Below are 27,554 nucleotides of genomic sequence, written 5' to 3' on the forward strand. Positions count from 1 at the left end.
TGATGGGGTTATCCCACTGAATCCATAATGTTGCTCCGTGTTTCATCCGATTGATCAAGCTTTTCTTGAGAAAACAACCCAGAACGAAGTTTCGGAGTGTGTATGATAAAATAGTATCTGCGAACGAGGAACTCTATTGTTTCTCGGCATATATAAATGACTTTACAGTACTTTGCTTGATCGTAGTTTACGGAGATGTGTTTCAAATATGACGTGATAAGCAGAGTTCATATGGCAATTCATTATACTGCATATATCAACCTAGGCCGGCAATCTGAATAACCAATAATTCAAAATATGATTGAAAAACCAAACAACATAACAATAAAGTAACAATGATATACCGACACGTATTTATTAAATCAAGCTGATAATAAAAAATCGCTTTGTGGCCTGTTCCTCACAGGTGAGTAATATGCTTATATATGTTCTCAAACAAAATAAACAAAACTCAAACAAATACACAAACAAATATATAAAGTCCTCATAAGGATTAAGTAAGGCCAAAACAAATATATAAAGTCCTCATAAGGATTAAGTAAGGCCAAATTTAAGACCGCACGTAGTTTCGTTGTCCTATTAAAAACTACGATGAGTTTTTTTTACATAATTATGTAAGCCTTGAACAAAGACTAAGAAATTTCGATTAAATTTGTAAGAAGAATGTTTTTGGTGCAGTTAACACAGATGTAGTTATGACATGGTGAGTCGTTTATATTTGCGGACTAATCCAAGTCACCTTCGATATTTGTAATATTATAGAGTGTCTCTTGCGTGTATCATAAATTGCATATCATATTTAGCTAACTGGCTCGTGTTCTTCGTTACGAATAGCCGTCAAAAGTTGTAAGCATTAATTACACATTATCTGGTTTGATTTTGCGTATTTATTACGTTTCTATGTACACAGGTGCACATCTATTTTTGAAAAAACTACAGCATTAGATAACAATAAATATATAAATCAGAAACGATTCTCCGTCACAATTGCCTTTGGCAAAAGGGGTCAAAGAGCATAGCATTTAAAGAACTTTCACTGAATACCAGTAACTTAGTCCCCAAATGAACAGATGATAACAACACTAACTTCGAACGAGATTTTATGCATTAATGTTTTTTCATAACACCGTGTTTGATGATACGGGTTTTAATAGAAAATAAATTAGTTTTCCTCGTCGTGGATATAATAAATCAGTTTTAGACGTAAATACCTAATTGCCTATTCAAATATGTCAACTTCAGATTTTTCAATTTGTGTACTGAGACCTTCTTCAGCCGCTTCGATGTTCTTTTTCACTTTCTTCATTTGCGCATCATCCAGGTGCATATTACTTAAAAGGAATCTTTTGAGGAAAATACCGAGTCCTTGTTTGAGAAGTTCCAATTTTGGTCCTGCCAGAGCGATTTTTGCGAACAAGACCGAAACATCTTCACTCTTTAGATTTAATAAGACATTTAACAAAAGAACCCTGCAAATGTTAGCCAAATAGACATTTGGATTATATTGTAATAAAGTCGTACGTGATACTCAAAGCAATTATAGTATCTAGAAATGTAGCTACAATTTCATTAGGCTTCTTCGGGTAAAGCATTGAGTATTAAACAACGTTCAATACTATATACAAGAACTAATCTTCATTTTTGGAAATTAACCGTATTGGGTGAACTAGATATTCATGTTTAGAAGTGATATATTATATTATTTTCCGAATTTCTCACCTGAGGAATCGTATGACTTTATTGTTTGACAAGTCAACAAACTCAACATTTTTGAGAACCGATAACGGCAAACCTCTGCGGTAGACGAGCAACGCCGTAAATCGTGCAAGATTTGTTACTTTATTCTCAGAGTACGAGCCAATAGCTTTGATGGCGTCCCAAATAGCGCATTGAAGAGTCATCGAGAACTCCTAGAATAGACAAGTAGAAAAAGTCAATATATTATTAACTTATTATTATTATATATTACATATATATCACCAATTATTATATAATATTATATTATATTATTAAAATATAAATATTAACTACATACATACGCAGTTTTAACAGATGAACCAGATCCTCAATATGCTGTAACATCGTTACTTGTCAGTCTGACGGTCGAGTTTAAATTTGTAGATAATCAAAAATCTTGAAAGTGAACCTGAATAACCCAGGGAGTTATCTCAACACGAGAAAAGTAACCAAACTATTTGTTTTGTGGAGCCATAGTGAAAAAAAACGAGAGTTCTAGAAGACACAACTCGCATTCTTTTCAAGCGGCATTGCTATTTAACTAGATTTGAAGACACTTGCCTTTTTGTGTTTGTTGCAGAAAAAAAGTGCAAGATGGGCGTAATAAGGATTGAAGCGCTTTTCATTCCCGGCACATAGTAGTAGCACGTAGCAAAGTTCCCTTTGTTGGACATATGTAAGGTTGAGTCTAAGGAGGCGTTCGCTCGCGTCGAGGTAGTCCTCGGAAGACATGATAATACCGAAGATTGCTCGACGAATATCCGTGTTCATTCCAGCCTGTCGTAAACATTATGCCGCACCAGGCATTTTGATACAAAATAGCTTATGTTGAAACTGATACATGACAAGTGAGAAATACAATTGACGATAACCACTCATCGAAAAATCATTGTGTCTCTATTGGATTTTAGAAAAATGAATGGCATTTGTTCCATACATTTATGCACAATTATTCATTGCTCCAATTTGCGTCACTGTAAGGCACGGAAAAGAAAAGTATTTAATGCATTATAAGCCAAACTGTCGCAGTACACGAATAGGCGAGGACACGTTTAAATTATTTTTTAAACAAGTTTCAAATAATTCTTACTTTACGAGCAAGGTCCGAAATTTTTGAACTGAGCTCATCCACTACGCAGATTGCCGCCTGTGTAGAACCCTTATTTGAGCCATTCTCATTCTCTGTCTGCTCCTTCGTCCAAGCTGAACCTACCAGCCACCATTTTCCTTTCATTCGAGCGTCGTATAAGTCTTCCAACGTTACATGTAGCTCCTAAGAGTAAGTGTAAACCGATACAAAAAAAAACGGCTACCTTAGATACTCTTTCCTCAAAAAAGCGATTCCATATAGAATAAATGAAGCAGTTTAAATGTTCTCAGATCTAAATAGAAACCATGCCTCTCAATAGCGTACCTGAAGCACGGCGCCTTTGTTAAGACATGCTCTAAGTGACTTGAGGGCTCTTTCGCTCAGCGAAGGGTCACAATTAGAGATCTTCGAAATGTTATTGTTTTTGAGCGCAAAAAGTGTGTTGAGCATGAAACGATGTTGGGATGACGAACTCGAATCGCGGCACTTCGATTGCAGTGAAATGATAAGTTCCTTCAAAGCGACCGGGTCGCACTTGCGCAAAGCAAAGCCGCACGTTTTCAGCGCAGCCTGTAATCCAACAAAATTACAGTATTATAAATCAGGCCAGCAAGATATTGTATTTTTCCAACAAAAATACAATTATTTATTCGGAATTCATGGGATACGCCGGTTAAACATCTTTTCTGGATTATAACTGTCGCTTTAACTCACCAGTATAAGCTTAGCGTCATGCTCACTTGTCGGGTCGAGCCTATTTAAAACTCCATAGATAATACTGTGGCCGACTACCTTGAATAAAAATAGGTAACATAGGAAACGCAACACGTTCTCCAGTCGTTTACCTTTAACGCGTTCTTCCTTATCTTGTAAGAGTGATCTGAGCCTAAACGTACAAAAGTAAAAAAAAAATTTAAAAAAATTAGCTATTATTTGTACATATTTTAAGTACAACAACTAACCATGACTAAAAATAAGTTGTGGTAAAAGCGAATTTCACAAAATGCCAGTTCGTTATTCAATAGAAAGAAAATTACCGGTTTTGCAGATATGACTTATATTTACCCAGCCCCTCGTAACGGATACCATAAACACTTGAGATATAAATTTCATAATAAGTAAATATTAACCTGTCGACGACATCTTCAAGAATCTGCGCGCCCACCTCGTGGCCCTCGTTTGCGTGCAACAGCGCACAAAGGAGAGCTGGCTCTAACACGAGTCGTTCGGGCGTCAGACTGAGCCCGAACACTGCATCACTGATTACTATACTTAAGATTGACGTGACGTTGTTCTTCGAATGCTTTGAATAAAGCTCAGATATTTGGCTTGCTATTGGACGGAGATTGGTTTCGCTCAAACGGTTCAGTTGACCTTTAACGTGTTTTTGTAATTTTTCCAGCTCGATCTTGTTGTTGTCGTTATTGGCGCAGCCCATTGCGAGTCTTTTCGCTGGAGGAACGTACTTTTGATTTACGGAATCGACGACGTCACCCTGGGCGCTCCTTTTTCGTCCATAGATGTCCTCGTACGTGCCATCTGCAGCCACTTTGTTTCTCTTGCGTATGAAATGATCCGCCACAATACTTTCGCTGTCGCTATCGTTACGCTCTTTCTCCTCTACAGTCTCATTACCAAATTCGTCAGAATAATCAAGTTCAAGATTCTGTTCGTTTCCATCGTCTTTTAAATCATCTTCGTCACTCGCTTCTTTCTCGCTAAATTCACTCGAATTATCTTCATAGTCAGTATGCTCGGTCTTTTCAACCACTCGTCTTCTTTTACTTGCATTAGTCGTGTCAGCTGCATCTGATAGAAGCCCCCCTTTACCCTTGCGCATAGCTTTTAAATTCCTCATGACGTCGTCAGCGGATTCCTCAATTTGCTGTTTCGTTGTCCTTGTTGGATATTTCACTTTGATATTCTCTGATATTTTAATACCGGCACTATTTGTATTGCGAAGAGCTTTTAGCTCTTCCATCGTCACGTCCTCTTTGTACTCGCCATCGTCACTGCTCCTGTTATCCTTGCTATCTGTCTCATCTACACTATCTTTTTCGTCAAAACCTTCTTCGTTGTCGCTGTCGACGATATCGGCATCCTCCGAATCTTCCTCACTCTCTACGTCCAACTCTTCACCACTTTCAGAATCACTAATGCCCACTTCTCTGTCACTTTCTCTCTGCTCAGACTCGTTGCTCGGTTGATTTGCAAATTTAATTTTCCGCCTTTTTTCGTTCTGCCGAGTGAGCTCATCCGCAGAGCTGTCCTCATATTTGCCTGAAACTTATTACTCATTTATAATATATATCTATTAACTCAAATTAAGACTAAATTTATTTCAGCAGTTTTGAGTTCGAATTATATCGTTTAGGAGTTCCTAAAGTTAAACACCGCTGAAAGTAAATGCAGAGTTTACGATGCTTATAGTCGCCAGGTTAACTCAACACTGTAGCGAATCCTATCTCAACGAGCTCATATAAATGTTAACACCTTTGTTTATGTCTATCCTCACTAAAGCGCTGACTGTAACCCACCTTCGTTATCTTTTTCTTGATGATCTCCGACAAGTGCATTACCAAGTTCTCCTTGTTCTTCCAAAAGTTCCATATCATCATTGTATCTCTTTTTATATTTTTTGTCAACCAGCTCTAAAATGAAATCCAACCCTTCTTCAACAAATGACTTCGGCATATTATTATTCTTTCGCTTATTGAGATACAGTAGCTTCTCAAGTTTTGCTATCTCTTTATTTTCTGCCTCATTCTCCTGGAGTAATCTGCTGATGCGATCCTCATGCGATTCCTTTACGTCAAGTTTTTTAGTTACGTCGCTATCATTGTATGCACGCTCCTAAAAAGGATAATAAAAATTCTGGTAACTAGCTAGCATAGCATGGAAAATAACGAGAAGGTGAAAATGACATGCCTCTTTAAATAAGCCCAGAAAATTAAAAAAAGTACTAACAGGTTACGTATTATTCGTCTGCACCCTGCATTAAATTAATTCAGGGTGTATCTGTAACATCTAGACATTTTAAAAAGCTAGACGTAAGACTTCATCTTCATTTATTATAATTTACCTGAACGCGTATTTCGTACTATACATCATATATGAATTATGAGATACACACCAATCTGTCTCCAAAATCGGCACTGGAGTCATCACCGTCTGCATCGTTCCTGCTGCCTTGAAAATTTTTGAAATTATGGTTGTTATCATGCGGCTGTGTCTTCAACTCCAGTCGTCCGTAAATATCAAGTTGCGTAAAAATCCGATTCATCTGGCCGTTGATGCCACGCATGTTTATCGACCCCTTTCTCTTCTGAATTTTCTTTCCACTACTGTGACCGCTCTGCTGCCACTCGAGGTAACGTACAGACTGGGCGTGCCGCTTTTGTTTCTGTAGCTGACGATGCTCCTTGCGAGCTCCTTTGCGAAATTTCATTTTTGGTTGAGGCAATGGACCCTGTTAAAGAAGAATATGACCAAGTGAAATTATTCAGTTAACATTGACAATATGATGATTTTATTACTATAACAAATATAAAAAGTTGTATCCTGGCAGATAAAAAATATCTTGTTATAATAAGCGATATATTTAATAGTATAATATTGACACATACATCACAAGCGTACATCTAATGGAAATATACATCAGCACGTCGCGTTCTGATATCCGTAACTTGAGCGCAGTTTGTAAAAACGTCTTGCATTACTTATATAAGGTTTGTGCATAGGAAAAAGCGATGAGTATTGCAGTTAAACGATTAGCTTCTATCAACCTTTTGCTAGAGCTGATAGATTCTAATAACGTAATTTAATTTCAGGAACTTAAGTCTATTTATGCCTATGACTAATCGTTACACAAATTATGGGTAGAAATTTTTGTCGTATATTTCGCCCTGTCATTAGTTTACTCACAACATCGCAAAGCCACGTTTCTAAGCCAACTTTTCATATTAGTTAACCAGTAATGTCTAGCCAAGCAATCTCCTTTCTTGGAAGCAAAATCTTCGTAGCCATTCATGACTTGGGATATTTTCATCAAAAAACTGTCTAACATTTGAATTGACTTTTGATTTTCATTTTCATTATGATAAACAACACTAATATTATGTGGGATTATTTACAAGGTTTTATGGCACACTGTTCGTCTACTTATCTTGGGTTCCTATCTTCAACAGCGTTTCACCACGCACCACGATACCTGTGGATCTTCCAGTTTATACATTTACTTACCAAACATTCTCCATTACCAACTCATTTAACTATAGCTAAGAATATTTAGAATATTTACATAGAATCTACATATATGCTTATTATTAGGTCGCACTACTTATTAATGAAATAAGTTCCACTTGTTTCTTTGAAAAAAGATCGACCAACAGACAACAGGGTACCTTTGCTCAGTGTAGTGCAGATATGATAATTCAAACGATTATGAAGACAGCACAAAATGAATTATAACGTGAAATAAATTCGCATGAAGCGGTAGCAAAGCTTCTACTAGCGCACAAAATCGAATGTTGTCGAACACCTCACGTGGAACTATTTATTTTGATTCGTTTTACTGTAGGTCGAGCAATGATGATTGTCTGGTGAATGATTTTGTCTGTTACCATCGTTTTTCAGGTAGGCGTTTAAGTGCGCCGTGTAGTACTTCGGCATGTTTACTTATGCAATAAGCGTTTTTATACATTACTTGCCGCAATGCAATAGATATTAATTCTGTTAGACCGAAAGCCTTTAACGGCAACACATCCCCGCTGGAAAGCTAATATCGAGAAGAGAAAACAAACTTTTGGTATTTCATTCATAATTTTACCGTTTTTACGTTCGTTAAGGACATCGCAAGTGTGTTATGAATAGGCATAATGAGTCATTTGGATTATGATAAATTGTTAAGTATTATCTGCATATCGAAAATAGAATTTCGGACTACAGAATGCTGTCCTGATTGCTCTATAACCGCAATGCTATCTACTGCCTATTTTGGAAGACATACATTTCAATAGTAGAAAGAATCACTGAAAAATCGGATTAGTTGTTTTGAAAAATTTACAATAACAAAGAAATTCACAGTTAACGATTGATGTAGTCAACCTTTATTAACTGGTTGTTCTAGGGAACTAGGGTTGTTCTAGGCAATTCTAGGGAAAATTTCAAATACGTCTTCAAACGCTGTTATATGGTTTACATCACATTAGAGGCACGTCTATGATCTAAAGGGTATCCATGAAAACGTTCTCTTTAAAGATTTACATTTGAGTCGGTGCATATACCATTATTTATTTCATGTCCCTGGACAATTTAACAGTTTCTGAGTCTTTGTTTCGTTATACTTCGATCATATCTAGCTCAATAAAATTGTCATATCATTATCAAAACTAACCGTTTTGCATTCTGATTGTTGGTCGACGCTTGAGCAATTAAATTTGGTACCGCTGTACAGGATATATATAAACACACATAGGATATATCCATAAACAGGAAACAACGACTTGGTCGTATTTGCTGGACGCTGACAGCAGAACGGAGCAAATCTTACGGAATTCCATAACGACTGAGACAATGCGTGCAACGGCAGCCTACTTACATTGTTTTTGTTATGTGTCGTTCTGCACGTCATTATCAAGAGTTATCGTATGACGCGTGCAGTGTTTCGAGGTGAAATACCCACGCAAAGACCATGCTCTCGCGGGGTCCCCATGATTAAGTGGCATTTGACAGTGCTAATCAACGAATTCTAGGTTTGAAAATTTAAACTGCGGTGTCCCTGAAAAATCATGGCAGAAGACATTGAGAAAATTTACCAAAAAAAGTCACAGCTAGAGGTGAGCTTAATAAACGAGACATGCTTTTTTTGGTTATTCCAAACGACCTGTTGAATTCTGTTGTTGTGTTGAATCTGGAATTCATGTGATCAATACTGTAGCCGAACATTGGATTGGGTTGATCTCAGATATTTTCGTGCGCCATTTTATGCATGCACATTAATCGAGCTTACTAGGTGTGACGAAAATGTACCAAACTATTTTAGTTCACTATATACGTATTCGTATTTTTTATATGAGACGGAAATACATGACTAGATCAAAATTCGGTTTGAATGGAAAATTCGTTTACTATTTTTTCTTCCAGTCACTTTTCTGACTTTTCTTTAACAGTCTGATTTTCCGAAAATTTCGGGCTTATGAGCTGAGATTTGCAGCCGAAAATACATTTGTGTATATGCAGAAAACTACTACAAAAGAAACGATATTCTGTAGACTTCGCATTTAATAAAATTAATGTCATTCGCAGCACATCTTGTTGAGACCCGACACTTACATCGGCTCAGTGGAGCCTGATACGCGAAAGTTATGGGTGTATGACGGCCCAGAACAGGGTATGGTATACCGGGATGTTACATTTGTGCCTGGACTATACAAGATCTTCGACGAGATTCTTGTGAATGCAGCCGATAACAAGCAACGCGACAGGAGCCAGGATTGCATAAAGGCAAGTGTTTCAAGGTATCGCTATATGTGTAAATCTATCAAGGGACAGAAGCTGGGCTCCACCTTAAGAAGTGAAACGACCAATGGGAGTATAGAAAGATGGCGTGCACCATTGTTACTTCCTTGCAAACTCACAATGTGCAAATTAAAGAAGACAATTACGTTCTTGTTCGATGTGGAGGGTTTTTTTTATGGAAGCAAAGTCATAATGAAAATGAGTTCAGCGATGTTGGCCGTTAGATAGCGAATAGTCTTCCCGAATAGAGAAGAATTACTGCGATGGGCAAATGACTCTGTGGACGTATATTAATATGTTGGTCTTTTTCACTATGGCATATCCACCAGGTGGAGATTGATGCCGAAAAAGGAATGATTTCGGTGTGGAACAACGGAAAAGGAATCCCTGTAGTAACTCATAAAACAGAAAAATGTTATGTCCCAACCTTAATTTTTGGTCATTTGTTGACATCGTCGAATTACAATGATAATGAGAAAAAAGTTACCGGAGGTCGCAATGGTTATGGTACGTAACTGTTACACAGGTAGAAGAGATCTCTGTGCTAGTTACTAACTAGCCAAAATTTGCTTTTTTTTTTTTAACTGAAGTGAAGCCATCAAAAGATGTATTATAGGCGGTATGTTAATTAGCAATATTTGAACAAATGATACAACAGTCTATTAAAAACATAGCGGAAGACGATAGTAAAAACTAACCGTTTTTACTATCGTCTTCCGCTATGTATTTAAGCTTCATGCGAAGCCCATGTATGGATTACAACTAGAAAACTAATATCGTTGCATATACGTAATTTAGGCGCAAAACTATGCAATATCTTCTCGACGAAGTTTACCTTGGAAACATCTTCCCGCCAGCATCAAAAAGCGTTCAAGCAGACGTGGACTAACAACATGACGAAAGCCGGAGATCCAAAGATCGCCGATTCAGACAGAGTATGCATTAGGAAAATCACTATTGATACAATTTAATATCAATACAATAGGTATTATATAGAAAATAGCAGATTGAAGTCAAAATAATTGCGGCGTAAATACACAGCGTATACGCTGTTATAATCTATATTATCATGGCGACGTTTAGCAAGCATCTGATTAGAGTGCGAAGTAAAGTTTTGCTAAAGACGATCTGGTAAGCGTTATTATTTTCATATTCTCGACTGCAGGACTATACAAAAGTTACTTTCCATCCAGACCTATCAAAGTTTAGCATGAATAAATTCGACAAAGATTTCGTAGCCCTCGTGAGTCGACGGGCATACGATGTTGCTGGGTGCACTGCTGGTGTAAAAGTCTATCTCAACGGAGAAATGTAAGTGTTATTGTTATAGAAATGGATAATAACGATAATTTATTTATTTCAATCATGTTTATAAATGAAGAAAATGGATATAAATAAATATAAATATAAATAATAGGTTTTTGTGCTGTAAATTAGCTAGTGCAGCGATTTATGCTTTTGTGATAGTTATAGAAGATGTGGGTGGACTCCGCCGCATAGCGGAAGTAAGTGTAGCTTCCTTTTGTGAATGCATATATATATATTAGCAACTCTTGTTTGAGCATTAAACAATCGGTTCCACGTTTAGCCACTTCTCTAAATTTGTAATTCGACAATGACCATGTCGTTTGCAATATTAGGCTTCCAATCAGGACGTTCAAGGACTACGTTCAGATGTTCACGTCCAAGTGTGTCAGTGAAGATGACGACAAACCTTTAACGGTAGTTCATGAAGTGGTCAGCCCCCGTTGGGAAGTCGCCTGTTGTCCTTCGCCTGAAGGCGAATTCAAGCAAATGAGCTTTGTTAACAAGTAATTAATCGAGAAGAGCATTCAAAACTCCTAATACTGTTATCACATTTGAGTTCACATGTTCTAATTGGTTTTAAAAAAAGTGCAGGAATTTCGACTTCAAAAAAGTAACTGTTAAGTACCTGCACTTTAGGACAAGTGCTTCCAATTTGGTTGGTACTACGCTATCATACTTAAATCACACAGATGATTAAATGTTAGATTATGGTTAAATGCATGAACGTTCCGGCAACACAGAAATATCTATGTGAATATTGCTTCACCATAAGCACATCCATGCTCCCGAATAAAAAATTCACACTTCAAAAATATTTACTATGACTGTGAGGCCAAATACAAATTGCTTATTTTCTTGTTGTCTTTCTAATTCAGTATCGCCACTACGAAAGGCGGGACTCACGTGGACTATGTCATGGACGCAGTGACAAAAAAACTTTCAGAGCAAATTAAAAAAAAGAATAAGCAGGGCGTCAATATTTCAAAGAAGCAAATGAAAGATCACATGTGGATCTTTGTCAACTGTCTGATTGAAAATCCTTCGTTCGACTCACAGACAAAGGAGTATATGACACTGCAAGTGAAGAAGTTTGGCTCAACCTGTGAGCTATCTGATAAGTTTTATAACGGTGTGCTAAAGTCTGGAATAGTCGATGCCATTATGACCTTTGTCCATTTCAAAGCGCAGAAGGAAATGACAAAAAAATGTTTCAAAACTAAACATGCTAAGCTCAAAGGTATGTCTGCTTGTAAGCTAGTGTTACGTTGTGCTGTTTTGTTCTTACCGCTTCAGTTTATATTTGATTCTAGTTCTGCAAACCTAGATTTGGGGCGCTTCCAGATATATGTATATGTTGTGGTATGGTATTTTCAGGCATACCTAAGTTAGAGGACGCAAATGATGCCGGTACGGCAAAGTCAGTGGACTGCACCCTCATTCTTACTGAAGGAGATTCTGCTAAAACATTGGCAGTTTCAGGTCTTGGAGTAATTGGAAGGGATAGATATGGAGTCTTTCCCCTGAGGGGAAAGTTGCTAAACGTACGTGAAGCAACAACCAAACAGTTGTTAGAAAATGCGGAGATTAACAACATCATCAAGGTAACCCAATCGACCTTACTATTAGATGTGAGAGGTACCCTTATTTGTCTTTGTTGTGGGTTTTTAAAGTATCCCTGAAATAATCTTGTCAGTCACTGTTACAGTAAGGAAAACTTCAATGACTTTCTTTCATTTTCCAGATTTGTGGTCTACAATACAAAAAAAAGTACGAGAATTCAGAGGATATGAAGACCCTTCGTTATGGCAGAATAATGATAATGACCGATCAGGTTTGTACTCATGAATTGTGTACGAATTATAATCGACGGTAATCGCATATAAGACGAAATTAAAGCTACGAACAAAGCTACTGTTCTCATTCAAAAGCTCACTACGTGAGACGAACGTTTTCGAAGTATGGAGTTAAAAGCTATATTCATACTTAGATAATCCACTATTGTTGTCTTTCAAATTGGAGATAATGATACTGTCAGTTTTATCGAAAAAAAAATTGTTATTAATGGGACTCTACCATTTAGTGAATTTGCTTTTGATCGGTTGAAAAACAAACTGACTAAACATCACTTGTACATGGTGCCTGAACAGGATCAAGACGGCTCGCATATCAAGGGCCTTTTGATAAACTTTGTGCACCACAATTGGCCCTCACTGTTGCGAATGGATTTTCTTGAAGAATTCATTACTCCGATTGTGAAAGCGTTCAAAGGATCCAATCGAGAACTATCTTTTTTTTCATTACCAGAATTCGAAGAGTGGAAGTCAGCTACTCCGAACTGGAATACTTGGAGAATCAAATATTACAAAGGTGCAATATTTCAAAACATTTTTTGCCTAAGCTAAACTAAGCCTAGCCTAAATCTCTAATCTGTCTTTCAATAAACTCCAGCGATCTCCACTCAGTTCATATATTAGGAAAGTTTTTTTCACTCGTTTCAACGTCGAACTGCCGTTTCCGTAGGTCTGGGTACATCTACTGCTAAAGAGGCCAAGGAGTATTTCTCTAATATGACCCGGCATCGAATCCCCTTCCGGTACACTGGGGCCGAAGATGACAGTTCAATTACTCTTGCTTTCTCAAAGAAAATGGTAGAAGAGGTGAGTGTATAGTAGAAACTAGAAAATGTTAACAGTTAATAGTACTGATTATTGTATCAATTATTTAACTATTACAAATTCTTCAATGTGTCGGCGCTTGCTTGTTCCTGATTTTACGGCTATTTCTTCTCTTTAAATGTAAATCTACGAAATTGACTGCCAAATTTAGTTGCGCTGTGCATTTTTCATGTCATGTCAAATTGTATTTTAGACAAGACGTCTATGTCGGTTTTTGAGACGAATGTTAATAAACGATTCTTCAAATTCTCCTGATTTGCGTCGTGCTATTACTTAGTACTTGTATTCAAATCACTCAGTTCTGTTGCAATAGATCACATTTCGTTATGAAACGATGTCCGTTTACGTACTTCATTCCACTAGCATTAATACACAACACGCTCGTTGAGTTTCCAGCGCAAAACATGGTTAACGCAAGGTATGGAAGAAAGGAAACAGCGCCGCGAGATGGGTCTGCCTGAAATTTACCTGTACAACAAGGATACGAAAGCCGTATCTTTCCATGAGTTTGTTCACAAAGAACTCATCCTTTTTTCGAACATGGACAATGAAAGGTCGATTCCTTCGCTTGTCGACGGTTTAAAGCCAGGCCAACGAAAGGTAAATGCTTATATATTTGTAAGTGTATTTGGTCCTACCAGCGTTTTTACAACGGTTGATAAACTCTTTTTAACCGGTCTTTTTGCTTCTGTTTACTGTAAAACCGCTTACATTTTTATTCTACCATTTAATATTCCAAAGGTGTTATTTACTTGCCTTAAACGAAACGACAAACGGGAGGTTAAGGTAGCTCAACTAGCGGGTTCTGTCGCGGAGATGTCGGCTTATCACCATGGTGAACAGAGTCTGATGATGACGATCATCAATTTGGCTCAAAATTTCGTTGGCTCAAACAACATCAACCTTCTACAGCCAATCGGTCAATTCGGTACTCGTCTTCAAGGCGGCAAAGACTCGGCGTCCCCCAGGTGAACTTTGTTCTACATTTTAGTAATAGCAACCAAATTAACTCGATCCTGAAGATGTTCCTAAGTGACCTTAAATACGAGCCTTTGAGCGAAATGTCGAAACGCCAAGAAATCCAACGCTAGGTCATGACAATCATTAACATATTTTCAATGCTTTGGAATTTGCAGCTTACGGGAATTCGATAACATTGAGCTAGAGGCCTTTGCTCTATCATTAGGGTAATCAATTATCAAGCATCCAATATTCGTTTCTTATGTTTTTAATGTTTCAACTTCTCCCCTGCCATCCCTATTCCCTATGCCAAGGCATCCAAGCGAACAAAGTTCATAGGTTATCCGCAGCAATTATAATTAGATTGAAACGTATGTTTTCTGCGAGTAACTAAACTTCCTTTCAGCGTTTTTGTGTTACGGTTTGCCGAAGTTCCTGAAATTTTATTCCTTTATTAAGGCGAATTAAGTTTTATGTAATGGGATGCCTATCGTGATTTTTCACGTGCAGGTACATCTTCACGAAACTCTCGCCATTGGCACGTTTCATATTTCCCGCTTTGGACGATCCTATTTTGAACAACCTATACGACGATAATCAAAAAATCGAACCGGAGTATTATTTGCCGATCATTCCTATGGTGCTTGTGAATGGCGCAGAAGGCATCGGTACCGGTTGGAGTACAAAGATCCCGAACTATAACCCAAGGGACGTAATGGCTAACGTGCGTCGCTTAATACGCGACGAGCCTCTTAAGAAAATGCAACCATGGTACAAAGTAAGCGATTTCTCATTTATCTACAATCCGGGTGCAACTCACATACGCTATTTTGGTCAGCAGGAAAATGGGCAATGGGTTTTCATCTTATACAGGTCTTTTACAGCACCGCGAAAGAGATCAACTTGACCTAGCAAAAGCATCTGTCTTTCTAAGTGTCTTATAGATTGTGACCGTATTCGCACGAAAATTGCAGCCAATGTATTAAAAACAGTTTAATACTGAAAACCAACGTTTTCAGTATTAGACTGTTTTTAATATTTAAAATTTAAATTATTTTCTGTATTGGAAGGGCTTTGAAGGTGAGATTGCCACTGTTGACGCCGGCAACCGCATCGTGATTCATGGCGAAGTGTCGCTGCTGAATAATAACCGCGTTCAGATTACCGAGTTGCCCGTTAAGGTGTGGACACAAGCTTATAAAGAGAATGTCCTTGAGGTATTACTGCACGGATCTGAAAAGGTTTGTGCCGCGGGATTTACCGTTGTTTGGTACTATTAACGTCACGTCACATATTTTAGTAACAACAGAACAATTCAGGCAATCAAATTCATCATTGTTCATCATGGAAATTCAAAAATTTCATCCTTAAAGAGTGGACGATAAGAATGGAAAGTTTATGCATGCTGAAATGCGGTGCATGTTGGAATGGGCCTAGAACTCAATAAAGCTCATTACATAGGCAGCACTTCTTATAGCAGAATGACTAAGTTAGATTATCCGATTAACGAAACGGTAAACCACTAATCAGATGCACTTTTTGCTCATATACTTATGTACTTTGAAAAAAAAACAACCTTCCAGGTTCCCGGCATTATTTCGGACTATAGAGAATACAACACAGATACCAAAGTGAACTTCGTTGTGACCATGGACGCGGCCAATTTCGAAAAGGCACGTTCCGACGGTATGCACAAGGTTTTCAAACTGCAGACAACAATGGCCACCACCTCGATGGTCCTATTCGATTCCACCGGATGTATTCGGTTCTATGACTCTCCTGAACAAATCCTTGAGGAGTTCTATGAGGTCCGCTTGAAAGGCTACGTGATGCGGAAAGAGTATCTCATCGGACTGTTATCCGCAGAAGCGAGTCGGCTAACCAATCAGGTTGGTTGCACAGGCGTTTTGTTGTCTCTTGCCCAGTAATGCGGGGTAATCTGTAAGTGGAACATATGATATTGAATTCATTGAAAAATCGTTTTCGTTATGTGTCTGTGTGCGTGTTGGAACAATACACGACTTTTCACTCAGACATTCAATAATTGATTTTCTATGTAAAAGTTTTCCTTATTTTATCACTTCTGTGCGCCCTGCCTTATTATATGGGCACTTTCATTTTGATCCCTTTGCTCCTGCCTGTCATGTCTGGCAGCTACCAGTAACTACATTTAAATCAGGGCCGTCCGGATAATTCTGGAATTTCTGTAATTGGTATCAATCTTTATATGAGTACAGGCGCGCTTTATTGTGGAAAAATGCGACGATAAAATCCGGGTTGAGAATAAAAAAAGGAAAGAACTGATCCGGCTCCTTATCGACCGAGGTTATGATCCTGACCCTGTGCTTCGGTGGAAAGAGGCCCAGAAAACGGAGCAAGAACGAGAGGCCGAAGCAGGTGTCGATGATGATGACGACGAGGAGAGTCAAGGTGGCGATTCGCAAGCGGGTAGCAGTTCAAGTAATCAAGGTGGTGCCAATCGTGAGGACACTCTTGCGAAGGACTACGATTATCTTCTCAGTAAGTAGAAAACAACAAGCAAACAGGCAGTACAGCACTAAATTCGTTGTGTGACAATCGACTGGCTTATCAATAATACCAATTACTATCATATAATAAACTACTTTTTTTTAATTACTTGTTTTGAAAGAAATACAAAAAACTTTTCGTCGAGAACTTAAAATGTTCGGGTCTTTGTTGTATAACTTAATTTGGGCAACACCGAAAATGGGAAAACCAGTCGTTAGATGACATTTAAAGAAGTATAATATATGTACGATAAAGACAGCAAACCTATAAGTTACGATGGGACGCCCGCGGCAATTTTGATCGACGGTAACTAATAAAAACTGAACAAAAAAGAAGGCCGGATTCTGTCCCTGCTAGGTTACTTGTGTGTCTCGTGCAACTAACTTGAGTCCAAATTAATATTTGATTTTGTTTAGGTATGACCATGTGGAGTTTAACCTTGGAGCGCAAGGAAGAGCTGCTTAAGAAGCGAGATGATAAAATCGCAGAGCTGGAGGCGTTGCGTAGAAAAACGCCCAAAGATCTCTGGAGCGAGGATCTGGACGCATTCGCGCAAAAACTTGAAGAAGTTGAAGCCAAAGAGGTGTCTCAAATGGACAAAGCCGAAAAGGTTAGTTACTGAAACGTATCAAAGGCATACCGATAAAATTACATATATAGGTCGCATCTGTACTCTCACGGACAGCAAAGCTATCACTTCAACTCATCATTTTAACTTCGGTTTGTTTTTAAAATGACGACGAAAGGCCTTAAAAATCGAATAATCATCTCAACGCGATATTTGAGTAGTGCTCACATTGGCTAACTTCGGAGTGCTGTTCTTACCTGTGTATTCCTCTTGAAATGTTTAAGTTGACGTGCAGAGGAATATCTTGGTGTACAGAGCAGTAAACACACCTAATTATAATCCGATTGTCACTGTTATTAAGCTAATGGTAATTTATTTTCACCTACTAATTAATACTTTTTTTTTCCTTACGAATCTGTTTAAAAAACTATAGAAAACTACAAAAATGGTTTCTGCAAAAGGTGCCAAAGGCAAAATGCTTAAAGGTGAAGCCACAGAAAAGGGCGACCGTATCACTCCTGAAATCGACAAGGAATTGCTGGATAAGATCGAGAAGGCCGCACAACAAGTATGCACTGATATTCTGTTTAAATTACGAATAAATGTAACGAACCAAAATTCACTTTCACAATAGATGTTTCTACATGCAAATGTAAACACAGAGCAAACAAAAATAAGCTAATTTACAAGTCCATCATAATAAGCTTTTGATCGCATAATATGGTGTTAATCGTCATGCCGTCGTTGCAGGGTGCAAAACGGAAAGAGCCAAAAGTCGAAAGGGTACCTAAGTTTAAGAAAGAAAAAATCAAAAAGGAGCCTAAAGAGACGAAGGAAGATAAAAAGCAACAAAAATTGAACTTCAAACCGAAAAAGCCAAAAAAAGAGATGTGGGATAGTGGCACAAGTGAGGAAGAAGACAAGAGTGCTGGTGATTTTAGCTTCAGTGACGGTTCGGATGGAGCGGAAATCGATAAGAAACGATCCGAACTGAGCCAATTTCCGACCCAAGCACCATCGCGCGACGTGCCGAAGAGGGCAAAAGCTGCCGTGAAAATGGCGGAATCATCTGGATCTGAGCTCGATGAGCAGCAAAAGGTAAGGAAGTAACAGGTCTCACTTTATTGCCTTTCCTAACTGCAGAAGCGGGAGCCTAATACTAGTCCTAGTCTAATATTGTATAGGAGATTGATGATCTTTGAGTTAATTTTAAATGGAATTATGCTATATTGGCCATCTTTTATAGGAAAATTCTCCAGTGAAGGGCAAGGGGAAACAACCGTCACGCCAGATACTCAGTAGCGATGATGAAGAGCTCGCTCCCCTGTCGAAACGAGCAGAAAATGTAAAAAAATCTACTCAAGCTTCTAACACTACTTCAAGTAAGTTTCGGTATGATTTTATATTCGTGCTTTTAGCCGATATTAACTTGACAGTATTTTATCTTTCACGTTATAAGTTATTTTAATATTCTCTACATATGGAAGGGGTCACATGGTAAAGGAGGTTCCTCTGAGGACTCTCAAACACCTATTTACGCACTTAGTAGCAACATAGACATTTAAGGTTACACCGGTGAACCGTGTAAGCTCACTGATGTAACCTTAAAAAATTTCTGAAGTTATTGGATAAGCATGTTTTGTTGGTAACCAACTGGCAGCGAGCAACAGTTGCTTTGAACTTCTAAACATGTTTTCTGTAAAAGATAACAGCGCTTGTAACTAATACGAGAAGCTCGGTTCACGGCTTCAATTATTGTGATTCTTCGACAAGTGTGTACAGCTTGAACTAAATTTATTGTTGGGTTTCATAGGTAAACACTCGACAAAGGCCTCTTTGAACAAGTCTCAATCGGCTGCCGCCTCTAAAAGAAAGAAGATGCATTTTTCTGGATCGGAGGATGAGTCAGACACCCAGACGAAGAAAAAGAAGGCTATTGTCAAAAAAGTTACTTATTTTGACGGCAGTGATTCGGATTACTAGAATGATGCACATTTTTCTTATCAAGACGTCAGTCCCGTGTAGCATGTGTGATGCGAATTTACGGTCAACCTCAATTTACCTGGTGTTAACGGCGTGAGTGAATCAACATTACACAACATGACGAACGCGCTTCTTCAGAAGTGGGGAAAATACTATGTTTATAATTTATTGTGGGTATCCTTTAAAGGGTAGGATACCAAAAAGTCCAATATCTGGTTGACATGTAGCACGTCGAAGGTTCACAGAATATTTTCTCCATTAAATCTTTTATGCTAAAGCATTCTAACGTACTTTCTTTGTTATATACGTGTGTTACATAATCGTATGTATCCTGTCCGATTTATCCCGTCTGTATATAATGAAGTATAGATACAAACCAGACAGAAGTTTTTAATAAAAATAAAAACACTATGGAATTGATTACAGCAATTACAGAGCCTGCTTTTGACAATTGGATTTAAACAAATTTCAGGTTTATTTAATTTATTTAAGTAAATTTTAGGTCCCTGAAGTTGGCAGTTTTGTCAGAGCGCGAAGCTTTAAAAAGCAAGCTTGCGATGTTGCGATTTAATGAGTAAAACATTGATTGAAGCTCGTACTCCATCACCACGTATGCTTATCAAAAAGTATGCTAAGGCCATCAGAAGCAATGTCCAGCAGTACTGGACTTAGTATACAGCGAATTGATCTTGAATAAAGGTAACGGAGATATCAACCCTTAGTTAATTATTTATTCCATGCTGATAAATCTTTTTAAGATTTGCGCTTTTTTTGATTTACGCTTATGGTATGCGATCCATAGCAATAGTTCATACACTACGTAGGGTGTAAACGAACAGTGGTTCCTGCTAAACATGATTAAAGCTAGGAAACTAGGAAACCTTCACGGCATGCAGAGCGTAACTGACAGCTTCCGTGTCAATCCATCTCCACTGGCCAGTGATCGGATTGTACATCATTCCTGCAAAATGATAAGACAGAATTCATTAATAAGTAAGAGTAAAATAGAGATGTACCCTACATGTCTGAGATAGTGTCTGCAGTGGCTTTCGGCTCCAACTTGAGCAAGGACAAAAACCCAATTCCCTATGCCAATAGTATAGTTCAGTTAGGATAAAATTTATAAAATTTGCCATGAGCGAGGGGCACTTTAGCATACTCATCTTATGTTAATTAAAGAAAATGCTGCAGTTATCACTATGGCATGACACACGCTGTACTACCTCTGATTCATTCCACCATTTGACCAGTTAATGCAGATGGACGTTGAACACCTTGTATAGGTTAATGAGTAGCTCACAAGCGTCTCGAAATAGCCTCCGAGTCACTTATGTGTAATACAAAGTACGCGGCTGAAACCCCCATCCCTGTCGACTGGTGATTCATAGATACTTTGCTGATGGATTGATGGACAAATATCGCGGTTTTTGTTCCGGACTATCGAAACAGAATGAGTCAAGGTTAAAATAGACTCGTTTGGAGAGGAGCTTCGACCGTTTGCATTGGTCAACTTTATGCAACGAGTAGCTCAGGTTCTAAGCCACAAATAGGAACTTGGTAAACCGAAGTTGGTTTACACGGCGGTGGAAGTCAATTAGTATATCACAGTCTTGTTTAGAGATAGTAATATCGTCGGTAATAAACTATGTAAATTGATGTAGAAACTCAAGTCATGATCGTAAATGATGATGGTAAAGCCTACAATCATCGTTGCGTACAACGTCTCCTTGAAAAAACGGTAAGCATGACATTGAGACCACGACTTGGCTAACGGAACTGTGTGCACACTATGCGTCTGAGCTGTTCTCGGCTCACAAAATACACATACGCACTGGCCATAGCGCCAATACTAAATACGCACACTAAGACTCTATTAAAAAACAGCGCACAATAACCTCTTAGTAGATTCATCCTCTCTTGCAACTTCCCTTCATTGAAAACATACCCCCAGAAATGGTAATTTCTTTGCAGAATAAGCCAAGAAATGCTGTCCTTGTAGCTTTATAGCATTCGCATACATCGTTGGTAACAGTCAGGTGTTTTAGCGTACACAGTATCGACTTCTTAAAGCCGCTCTGACTTCTGATTTTCGGTAGGTAGATTCCTTTAAAGTTCCTTTACAGCATAAATAGTAACCCGCACGAAATCAGCATGACATTGACCCAAATCTTGCTGCGTAATGAACAGCGTGGTAGATTTTGCGAATGGTCAAAACAAATTTAGTTAAATAACGGCGCTGACACCATCGTATCAGCGTCGGCGATGTTTTTGTTTCTGAATAACCAGTTCAAAAGTTTCAGAGGGGTTTGAGGTTTCCACACGTTTACAGTTGGCGACGCAGCAGTTCTGAAGCGAAGCCCAAGCGTACTTCCTTCTGAGTGTTCATTTTCTCACACGTATAGAAAAATGTCTGTACGCTTATCGGAAGGATCTATTGTTAAAGGTAACTTAATTCCTTTTTTTTTTTTGCTGTTCCTACAGCTTCAAATAGAAGCTTCTCTCAGACAGCGCAGCTGCTAAGCAGTAGTGCAGATTCAGTAAAAGAGTAAGTTTTATTAGGGTAATATCGTAGCATAGACATGAATGCAAAGCGATCATTGCAGATAATATAATCGTTACTGGTATTTCCGACGTTTGGATCAGCATCTCCGTCAATTAAAATTTGAACTCGGTGGGATAAATCCGCCCAAACAGTTAATATGCGGACTAATTATTTCTCGAACTGATATAGGTAACATTTTCCTCCTTCTAGAAGACACTTTCCTCATCAGATTTTCAACAACTTGATGCCTTAAAGTATGTTGGTGATTTTTAAGTATTGAGTTTATATCGTCTGTACATTTCGCCGCTGCGCTGTAGGTTTCCTGGCTTCTGCGTTTCTGCCGCTATCCCCACTTAATGAGGAAAATCAAAAAGCTACTGGTTTAGCAATACGAACAGGGTTTCTAGAGTAAAAAAATCACAAAGAATTGTCATAAAACGGTATAAACGCTTGACCACCCTTGTAATCGAGGCTGTCAAAATAACTTGGGAACATTTTGACATCAGTCATAAACAAGCAAATCGTTCGTATATTTTAGGCTCGGACTATATTGATAAAGTATGAACTACTGAGAAAATTATGTATTTTTTGAGCAATTCACAAAAAATACTTTTTATTACCACTAACCTTTGGTACGAGCGACAGCGCAGTTATGTTTAGCAAGTTGTAACTGAAGTTCTTCTGGCGTAACAAACAACCTCCAGTCGTGTAAACCCCGTGGAACGCAATTAAAAATGTATTCAGCACCGATTTTTGCTATAAGCAGCGATAGAAGGGTCCGGTTGATCGTCGTGAAGAACAGGTGGCCGCGTGGCTAATGCGGAGCACATAAGTTATCAGTTTATACGATGCTCAAGTTGCTGAGATTCAAGTTTTTATTTGCCGTCGTCGATAATATTTGAATTTCTATTTTCTTCCCACGTAAATGATTACTACAATAAGCTCTCAAGACTAATGATATTAAAAACGGTACAAACTAAAATTCTCCCAATAGTTCTTCACTTAGATACCGTTTTATGCTCCCGGGCTATCTCTCAGGATAATGCTTCATTCGATGACATCTGTATTATGTCAACTTCCCATACGATTAGCAATAAATTCGGAATTACATTTGCAATTGTATAAGATTGAAACAAAATAATATCGAAACGCAGTTACCTTAACAACCCGCGAGCAATGTTTAATGAACAGCTCCACACTTTCCACATGTTCAATGACCTCCGATGCTACCAAAGCATCAAACTGTTCCTTCATCTAAAAGGGGATCAGACAAAGTGACTACTTACAAAGGCAGTACTATCAGAGAGCTCGGTCAGCAGTGGCCAAAATTGTGTTATTTTATAGAATAGAAACAAGTGAGCGCTACCCATGAAATCCAAACTCTCAATTACTTAATAGACGTTTTGAAATTCCCTCCGACACTTACATCTTCAATTCTTCCACACACATACGTAATTCTATCCGAGATTTTCGGATCCTTATCAGCGTGTGCTCGAGCGGTATCAATGTTTGTTTCGACGATGTCAAGTCCGGTTACGGCAGCCCCAAGTCGAGCGAGGGGCTAGTGCATTAAAGAAAACCACAAAAAAAAATCTCTCTTCGGCACTTATATATACGTGTTGAGTGAAACGTCGTACGTAAAAACAAAAACGCGACGACTATGACAACAGTATAAAAGTATGTGGGTAAAGTTACTTTACGAATATTGGAAACGTTCTATGCGTGTGAATGACTCAAACATATTACTGTGATTAATCCAAGCCACACCTATCGCACTAAATTCCGTATGGACTATCTTAGAAGCAAACCGGACAAGAATTTTAAGAAGCGCGAACATGACTCTGAAACGAATTTAAAAGAAGAAATAATAATTGTCAATGAATAAAACTGCTAGTACTTTATAATCGTTAGCCTGCTTCTACGTTCGATCTTATAGTGCCTCTTATACCTCTGTTAGAAGGCCTCCTCCGCAGCCAACATCAATAATTTTATATCCCTTCAAAAGGTTCATTGGTTGTTCGCCGTGGTCACCTTCTCGACATTCTCGCAACACATCCGTGATCAAAGGAACCCGTAGCTTGTTCATACGCGATAAGACCTGTGTATTGAGAATTTCAGTTATATTTGATATATTGATTCACTAATCAGCTGACGATGATAATGGAGCGACAGGTGTTAAACGGAATAAAGTTACTGCTCACTTCTTTTATTATACTCAAATTATATAAGAAATAGTCAATCAAGGTGATGCAATATATGACAATGATAAACCAGCTTTCCCAGCTATATAGTCAAAATACCTAACGCGTTTTGATGATCAAAGCGGAAGAGCTTTGGTCCCTCTGTTCACGTCAACAGCCTTTATTATAAGTAGCGCTAAATAGAACAGTGGTCGGTGAGACGGTCGAGAAAGGCAAAAAGAAAAGTAAGCAGAATACAATCATACCTCAAATTCACCTCGAGGAATCCACCATTCGTTTTTAAGCTTCATAAAATCTCGTTCATTTTTCTGCTTCACGCTACTGATTCTGCGGCGAAATGTGGCGCACAGTAATGTCCCACGCGAGCAACGGACACGGGTAAGTACGCTCATTGTGCCAAAATTGTACCCTGTTGAATTTGAAAATAAAGAATATTTTCTTAAGGAAAGTGATGTTCGTCTTGACCATGTCGTTCATGAGCATTTTTCCCTTTTTGTTCGTGTTCTCCAATAGATGTACATAAAGAACCACAGAGCACTTAAGGTACATGTAACCGTTTTAAGCTAAGTAATGTGTGCAGTATCAATTGAAGGCACGCTAAAAATAGAGACACATAATATAAAATAACGCTAGTAGAACCTATTTCCACAATCAAGCTCGCTGTGTCTTTTAAGAAAGGCCTTCGAAACTTTTATGGCCCTTCATTGTGCCGCTAAGTTAGCATCTTTTGAAAAAGTGACTTGTTTACGTTTGAAATCTATCATGTACACTATTGTGTGGTGCACACCTGGGTGCGCTTACACACTGAAATTGTACAACCCAAAGACTACTACGAGGAGGGTACCAGTGATTTACTTCTGAGTAATCGCAGATGCCTAAAGAAAATCCGCAGTGCTTAGATTGGGTGGCCGAGCTCGGTGCAGAACAATAATGCGTGGTACAACAGAAGAACGTTACAATTAGAGAGGAATAAAACTTTATTTGGCGATATTAATATTGCTATTGGTGAAAATTAGGAAAGGAACTAGTCATTAATCTATGCAGAAGCAGAAGACATCATTTATCACAGTCTCTCTACCAGTACGGTGTTTCGTTACAGATATAAGTTGTTCAACTTAAAACCATACTACGAAGTCTACACACGTCTCATCACGAATGCCATATAATTAGCTGCACATTATTATTCGTTCAAATTTGAGATTGTGTCAGCGATGAATTACATTTTACGAATCTAAGATTAAGGATCTATAAATACCCAGTCAGGTAACAGCATGGCATGATACTGTAGTGCAACCACAAAATTGAAGTTGTAATGTAAAATTAATAAATATCAGCTTTAGTCAGAGAAACTCTTGTATTGTCAAATGGTGACCAGAAGAGCGAATAGTGATCGACACGTAACTTTTTTACATGGTGACACGCTAGCCACAATTGTGACAACAATTCAATAACCGTACTCATCAACAACGGTGGTAAACTATTTGAGTTCGTTTAGTAACGGGAGGCAAATCAAGATTTTTCATAATACGACTTTGTAAAAGCTTTAATTATGATCATATACGTTAATATCTTACACTCCTACGCACCAGCGGAATCATGCAAGTGTTCCTTACAGCAGCTAATTAGAATTGATAAACTATAACTAGTTGAAATATTATATCAGTTGTTAGTAACTTAAGGCTCTGTGGAAACCCTTTAAGTGATTACGGTAGTGCATACTTACAACAAACAGTTAGTCAAAACTGTGAATTTCTCAAAGGTATAATAATCGTGACAAAATATTCCATCGACAACGTTTTTTATACGTGCTTAATTTGTACGGACACAAGTAGTTCACTTTGGTTTTGCATGGTTAACACATACTATTCCTCGAATTACCCACATTGTTTAAACATGTTGACATAAAAACAACACTTACTATACTCAAATTAAATGACAACGAAAAGTTAACATTTGCCAGGCTTTACTTAGCACTAATTATATATATATATATTCACCGCTTATGCTAGATGGTTTCAAAATCACACATAATAGGCGATTTAGAGTCCTGTCGTGTCGGCGTTGAGGTCACTTGACATTTAACGGTAGTAGATGTGCTAAAATAATTCAAAAGTGTGTGTTAAAGCCTAAAATAGAGCGGCTTGAAGAGGAGTGAAATTTGTGTAAGAAATCAATATACTTCGTAATTTAATTGCAATAAAAGCACAAATGTAGCCATTAAATCATTTGAAGAAAATTGACTACAAACAGAAAAAAAAGGTTTGATGTTTGGGCGCCACACAAGTTGATGCAAAGGAGTTGAGTTGACTTGATCTCTATCTGCAAATATGTACAGAAATGCAACGAAACTGAGCTATTTTTAGAGCTGTTGGTTCCGAGTGATAAAAAATTACGGATCACATTACACAATCATGTGTCACTAAAAAACATAACAAAAATTGAGCAAAGCCACAAACAAAAACACCATCTGGTGCAAAGCCGAGACTAACGCCAAAAAAATTATTCTATGTGTTTGGTGGGGTTGGAAAAAGGGGTCATGTCTAATGAACTACTGCCGCCTGGCGAAATGATTATTTCGGACCTTTACTGTCAGTATTAACAAAGCATACCGTAAGCACTTTAAAAAATCAGCCGAACCTAGTAACCATATATATTTGGTTTAATGCTATTATTTTGAAACATAAAAAATATTTGCCTCGATTTTGGCTTAAAGCGGTCAATATTTTTTCAACTACTCAAAATATTATGCAATTTAGTCTGTATATATTCATTGATCAAATTGTTTTCCTTGTATAATTAAAACAACGTCCAGTATTTACATCGTAACAATTAAATACTTAAATGTGTTTATGCATGCATAAAACATTACATGCATTTTTCCAGGCCTGTCAAGTACGTAAATAAAACTAGGATTATCACAATTTTATGATTAGGTCAAAACATAACTACCGTCTTTCAAACCGTGAAGCAAACGAATCATAAACTCAACCAGACATGGAAATTACAAGCGATATAAAAGCGCAATGAACGTAAAATTATACAGTATAACAAATTATTGTTCTGCATAATGTTATCTACTGTCGGCTATGTTGGAAAATATGTCAATACACACCCGCTGCTTGCGATAACTTATTTACTTAAACGTTCGGCAATTAGCACCGCGCGATCTTCTCCAAAAGTTTCATTCATAGTAGTATTCCATACGTGAAACCGCTGTAGTACTTCAATTTTTCGCGCCAAGTCCCTGCTGCTCCCGGACGTTACCCATATAAATAAAACGCGCAAACGAAGTAAGTTTATCTTTTCATATCCAGTGACAGAATAACATAAGTCAGCTTGCTACTTGGCAGTATGTATATCTGCGATATTGTTAACAGAAATTAGTGAAAATTCCACCTATAATCAAACGTGCCCAACATGAAAATGAACTCACTTCCGGGTG

General features: G+C 38.0%; 3 protein-coding genes across 9 annotated transcripts; 1 reads left to right on the top strand and 2 right to left on the bottom strand.

Annotated features, from left to right (window-relative positions):
* Positions 1–864: 864 nt before the first annotated feature.
* On the bottom strand, positions 865–8,477 carry LOC111265191 (nucleolar MIF4G domain-containing protein 1 homolog). 4 transcript variants are annotated; one of them, XM_022841638.2, is made up of 10 exons: positions 8,223–8,477; positions 5,961–6,296; positions 5,365–5,680; positions 3,958–5,107; positions 3,542–3,713; positions 3,152–3,397; positions 2,828–3,010; positions 2,299–2,514; positions 1,720–1,910; positions 865–1,469 (listed from the first exon to the last, which is right to left on the bottom strand). In XM_022841638.2, the coding sequence occupies exons 1-10, from the start codon at positions 8,457–8,459 to the stop codon at positions 1,220–1,222; spliced, it is 3,297 nt and encodes a 1,098-aa protein (XP_022697373.1). In that variant the 5' UTR covers positions 8,460–8,477; the 3' UTR covers positions 865–1,219. The 4 variants fall into 4 exon arrangements, with proteins under 4 accessions (XP_022697373.1, XP_022697374.1, XP_022697370.1 ...); XM_022841639.2 differs by having other exon boundaries at positions 865–1,392; positions 3,958–5,113; XM_022841635.2 differs by having other exon boundaries at positions 3,958–5,113.
* Positions 8,478–8,522: 45 nt separating this feature from the next.
* Positions 8,523–19,798, top strand: LOC111265190 (DNA topoisomerase 2-alpha). The gene is made up of 22 exons (XM_022841633.2): positions 8,523–8,664; positions 9,134–9,331; positions 9,676–9,853; positions 10,145–10,281; positions 10,512–10,657; positions 10,987–11,157; positions 11,530–11,891; positions 12,029–12,255; positions 12,396–12,485; positions 12,802–13,021; positions 13,175–13,311; positions 13,726–13,929; positions 14,071–14,297; positions 14,800–15,067; positions 15,360–15,530; positions 15,873–16,178; positions 16,527–16,809; positions 17,235–17,428; positions 17,820–17,954; positions 18,137–18,484; positions 18,633–18,768; positions 19,200–19,798. Exons 1-22 carry the CDS (start codon positions 8,617–8,619, stop codon positions 19,367–19,369), a joined length of 4,356 nt encoding a protein of 1,451 aa, XP_022697368.1. The 5' UTR covers positions 8,523–8,616; the 3' UTR covers positions 19,370–19,798.
* On the bottom strand, positions 19,786–27,353 carry LOC111265194 (ubiquinone biosynthesis O-methyltransferase, mitochondrial). 4 transcript variants are annotated; one of them, XM_022841661.2, is made up of 9 exons: positions 27,225–27,313; positions 26,361–26,431; positions 26,110–26,208; positions 24,358–24,521; positions 23,860–24,009; positions 23,338–23,472; positions 23,070–23,165; positions 22,539–22,725; positions 19,786–20,330 (listed from the first exon to the last, which is right to left on the bottom strand). In XM_022841661.2, the coding sequence occupies exons 4-9, from the start codon at positions 24,502–24,504 to the stop codon at positions 20,242–20,244; spliced, it is 804 nt and encodes a 267-aa protein (XP_022697396.1). In that variant the 5' UTR covers positions 24,505–24,521; positions 26,110–26,208; positions 26,361–26,431; positions 27,225–27,313; the 3' UTR covers positions 19,786–20,241. The 4 variants fall into 4 exon arrangements, with proteins under 4 accessions (XP_022697396.1, XP_022697397.1, XP_022697395.1 ...); XM_022841662.2 differs by lacking the exon at positions 26,361–26,431 and having other exon boundaries at positions 27,225–27,311; XM_022841660.2 differs by lacking the exons at positions 26,110–26,208; positions 26,361–26,431 and having other exon boundaries at positions 27,225–27,352.
* Between the last annotated feature and the right edge of the window lie 201 nt (positions 27,354–27,554).

Source organism: Varroa jacobsoni, unplaced genomic scaffold (assembly GCF_002532875.2).
Source record: "Varroa jacobsoni isolate VJ856 unplaced genomic scaffold, vjacob_1.0 scaffold_942, whole genome shotgun sequence".
Classification (NCBI taxonomy): domain Eukaryota; kingdom Metazoa; phylum Arthropoda; class Arachnida; order Mesostigmata; family Varroidae; genus Varroa; species Varroa jacobsoni.